Here is a 4,658-nt window from a genome sequence, read left to right as displayed (position 1 = left end):
ACGAATTGGAAGAGGAGATAGCTACTGGACAAGGTATGACGTTTTTATCCGACAACAACGAAGAATTGCTTAATAGATTACGAGTAATATTAGAGGCAATGAAAGAAGGTCATCGATCGCACACAATATAATGAAGTGAATTGTATATTAAAAAGACTCCTAAAGAAAGGTATCATAGATAAAAATGATTATAAAAGCGTGATTAAAAATGTCAAATAAAGAACAACTATTCGTCATCACCTCAAATAAATCAGACATTAAATTATCTCTAGATTATGAGTACGAACTCGATCGCAATCAAGAATATGAATTGGGATTAAAGTATTTCTATGTTTACAATTCCATTAGAAATATCAACGAAAAAAATAACCAAATAAAAATATCAACAGATAATGGAGTTACGTTCAAAACCATAAGTTTACTACCAGGAAGCTACGAATACATAGCAATTAACAAATATCTATCTGAATATGGAGGAAGTTGATTTCAACATAGAAAATTCATTGAATACGTTACTAGGATTTGATAATCGAGTATACACCCAATCCACTTTAGCACCACACAAAGCTAATGTCGAGAATGATATCGATGTCATAAATATACATTGCAATTTGATAAACGGTGGATTTTTCAATAAATACAAACGTCAGATTATTTACAGTCTTCCAACATTCAGGATATAGAATAATAGAGAAACCATTTCAAACGACGTATTTACCACTTAATTCCTTTATGATTAAAGATATAAATCTGGAAATTAAAGATGGTAAAAATTTTTTGGTAACGAGAAAATTGTTATTCAACTTCATTGAAAACAAAAAAATTAACACTCTTCATTCTCTTCTTGAATAGTAAGGTAATCGAAATCATCAAATTCGTAGTTTTCATCTATGTTCAATTCTTTTCCGTCGTTGTAAGGATACATGATTCCTTCACTGTTTGATGCTTTTCTCTTAACGAGATTTAGATTACATCTAAAAGCTTTCTTTTGTTTATCATCATCCTTTGGAATAACTACTCCATTGGTGAAACTTTTTACCCAAGGTTTCTTAAATTCATTCGTTACATCGAATCCACTAGCTAATCGAATATAATCTTCTACGGATATCTTATCTTTAGAGTAACCCTTAAACGTTTTCTTTTCTTTTAAAACACCATCGGAAGTTAGAATGATATTGTATTTAACTTTTGGCGCTAAATATAAACCAAATATAATTCCACCATCACCGTAATCATTCTTTCCTTTACAATAATCATTTTCGGACACCAACCCAACTTCATTTAATTTATCCCAATTGCTAGACGAAATGTATAAACTATCGGTATCCGTATAGTATATTTCAGGCTTATAAAATCCATCTATCACGCGAATAAAATTATTCATTATTTTTTTACTGTGAGATAAAACGAATCATCCCAAATGACTAGGTGTTAGTCGTGTAGATTTAGGAGGAATACATTCTTTTTCTTCTTCATTCATCTCAACTATATATTGACTATCATTTACTTTTTCATAGCTTTTGACGTGTGAATCGAAGTTGGATTTTAAAGTCGCTTCATTCCATAAATGTCTCGATGTATTTATATCCTTTTGAATAGATTTACTATACAACGAATTGCCTAATAATTTCATGCAATTACTACCTACGATATTACCTTCTCGTTTATATTTATTTCTTAGATCTCTCAAAATTAAAATATAATCTCTATAGGGTGGAGTTTTAAAATTTTCTTCGTAAACTATACCATCTAATATTTTAATATTTCGTCCACCGGCTTTCACTATTTCTTGAATATCAACCAATGTTAAAACGTCGTGACAGAAACCATTTCTGAATCTGATTTTAGTGCCAGTTTCCTTTTTACCTTCTTTATTCGTGAAAGTGATTATATCTTTAGCTGGTATGGGTTGGAAGAACATGTTTTTGGGATATTCAAACCAGACTTTTAAAAAAGGAGTTCTAGGTCTGAATTTCTGTTCATTAAAGAGCTCGACAAATTCTTTATTTTCTTCCGGTAGAAATGGTCTACCACTTTCCGCTCTCAGATATTCGCTATCTAAATCCGACATGGCGGAAGCGTATAAACCGTTAGCGTCAAATGCCATTAGTTTAGTACATTTTATTTTTTTAAGTCTCGAATGAACCTCCGTTTTATTTTTCGTGCTAGCGCTATATTCTTTGAATAAATCAATTATATTATCAGTGTCACTTGCATTGTATTCCTTTAATATATTACAAATTTCATCCCTTTTATTCGTTTCAAATGATTTTCGATTTGCCGAAACTCTTCCTCCTTTAATACTTTGTCTGATGAAATATCTTATAAAAGGGTGAGTATGTGAGTAAACTTTTTCTACGTTTTCTTTTTCGGTGTGTTTCGGAACCATTCTAGTAGTTTCATACCATTCTTCTTCAATCATTTCTTTATCGTAATGATATAAATAATACCAACCCTTTAAAGATAAAGAAGGAGCCGTTAGATTATTGGAAATATTCTGAAATACAACTTCTTTCATTGCTTGATTGTATTTTATCACACAAGCTCCGAGACATGACGTTTCTCTTTTTGCGTAAGGTTCCCATTCGTGTCTTAAAGATTCCCAATTATCTTTAGTGTATTTTGCAATATTAACATCCTCAATCTTTCTCAAATTCATTGGTAGATTAGATGAATTTCCCCATGCTGCCAAACTAGATGATTCGTGTTGATAGGAACATATGAAATTAATATTTTGCAAATAATTAGATTTCTGGGAAGGGAGGGTTTGATTCTCCCAAATGTACAGGCCTAGGGTGGAGCAGACACTTTATTTAGAAATTAGGATTAAGGGTCTTGATATTGGGTTTTCTTCTGTTCTTATTCTGATCTGAAATTAGAAAATATAACTCGCCCGATGGGCGAGAAGTATAGTATCTGTAATGTACTGATTGTTTTTAGTTTACTATGAACAATATTATCATTTAAGTTCTTATATTTTGAATATGCAACTATCATTTTCTGCTTATAGACATGGGGGAATTTCTCTTGAAGGCTCTTATAGTGGGCATGAACTATCTTGCTTGCTCGATTGCTGGTTGTATTAAACGGGACAACAAAAGGTGCTATGCCTACATTATGATGAATATTTAGTCCTATAGGTCTTGCTGTATTCAATGTCTCAATCCAATGGGCTTCCCTAGATTGACGGAATTTGGTAGTTTCATCTTCGGGCAAGTCAATTTCTAAACGCTCAATTGGGATTAGGGCGAGATCCTCTATTGAATGGTCGTCGAGGTTGAAATGATTAGAAACAGGCTTGTCTTTCTTTAATTTGATGTCTGACCTATGAGCATTAAAGCGAGTTCGTAAATTATTCTTAGTTTCTCCTACATATTGTTTGGGGCATTTCTTGCATGAAATTAAATATATTACATTCGAATGTTCACATGTTAGATGTTCCTGGATCGGGTACCTTTTATTCGTAGAGTTGCTTACAAAATAATAAGTTTCTGATATAAAGGGACATGTTTTGCATCTACTGGACAAACATGGAGCACTTCTTAAACCTGGAGGTACTTGTGACTTAATTATACCAGAAAAGGAATCTTTTGGGTGAAAGGAGCTCTTGTGCAAGAGTTGATGAGTATCTGTTTCTTTGAAATACACTTTAATATCCAGTTTATTTGTTTCTGCTATGGAATCTCCCTTAAAGACTGTGGTATCGAGAAAGTCTATGCTTTTGTCACTCACGTTTGCGGTTAGTTTGATAGAAGGATGGTGGTTGTTGAGAATTTCAAAGAATTCCCAAACCATAAAAATGTCATCCAAAAAGCGTCCGTAAAAAAGTGGGTCAAATGGACAGAGGGGCAACACCTCACGTTCCCACTCTGCCATGAACAGGTTTGCGTGCGAAGGGTGGGAATCGTTTGCCCATTGCTGCCTTGAAGTTTGTAAATATGTTTTACCATTAAATGTGAAATCGTTTCGACTAAGACAAATCTCTAAAAGCTGTAGAATTGCATCGTCGGGTCTGTTTGGATCTGGGTTTCTATTAAAAGCTTTACGAACTGCCGTTAAACCAGAAGTGTTATCGATATTGGTATACATAGAAGAAACGTCGATAGAAATTAAAATAGTATTAGAGGGAACTCTAAGATTTTTTATTTTATTGACAAAATCGGTTGTGTCTTTAAGGTAGGCGCGATGTTGACATGCTAGAGGTAGTAAGAAATGTATTCTGTATGTATTCTGACACTGCATATGACTCACTACCACAGTCAGATATAATCGGGCGGCCTTTAGGGATTTTATTCGAGATAAACCACTCCTTGGTTGGATTCTTATGGATTTTAAGCAAAGTGTACAAATGTCTCTCGCGACAATCAGGTTTGGCAGATAGATAGTCATATTGTTTCTGTTTGAGATAACTAGTTTTGACTAAATCGGCAAGAATATTGTTAATCATGTTAGCAGTTTCTTTGAAAATTGGTTTCGGTAAAATGGCATAATGTTTAGGATTATTCAGTTGATTCTCTGCTTCTGAAACGTAATCCTCCCTATTAAGAATGACACAACATGAACCTTTGTCACTCTTTTTAATAACAATGCTATCGTCTTTCTTAAGTACGTTTAACGCTTCACGCTCCACTCGTGTGAGATTAGGCTTTTCGTGTGTT

The 4,658-nt window shown here is 33.4% G+C and overlaps 1 protein-coding gene across 1 annotated transcript; it reads right to left on the bottom strand.

The window, feature by feature from the left end:
• Positions 1-823: 823 nt before the first annotated feature.
• On the bottom strand, positions 824-2,659 carry LOTGIDRAFT_157185 (hypothetical protein; the record flags this gene model as incomplete). The annotated part of the gene is made up of 2 exons (XM_009048954.1): positions 824-1,359; positions 1,657-2,659. 2 exons carry the CDS (start codon positions 2,657-2,659, stop codon positions 824-826), a joined length of 1,539 nt encoding a protein of 512 aa, XP_009047202.1.
• Positions 2,660-4,658: the final 1,999 nt, after the last annotated feature.

This window comes from Lottia gigantea (genome assembly GCF_000327385.1).
Source record: "Lottia gigantea unplaced genomic scaffold LOTGIsca_13, whole genome shotgun sequence".
NCBI lineage: Eukaryota > Metazoa > Mollusca > Gastropoda > Lottiidae > Lottia > Lottia gigantea.
Note: the sequence above shows the minus strand (reverse complement) of the source record. Positions and strands in the feature narration are given on the sequence as shown.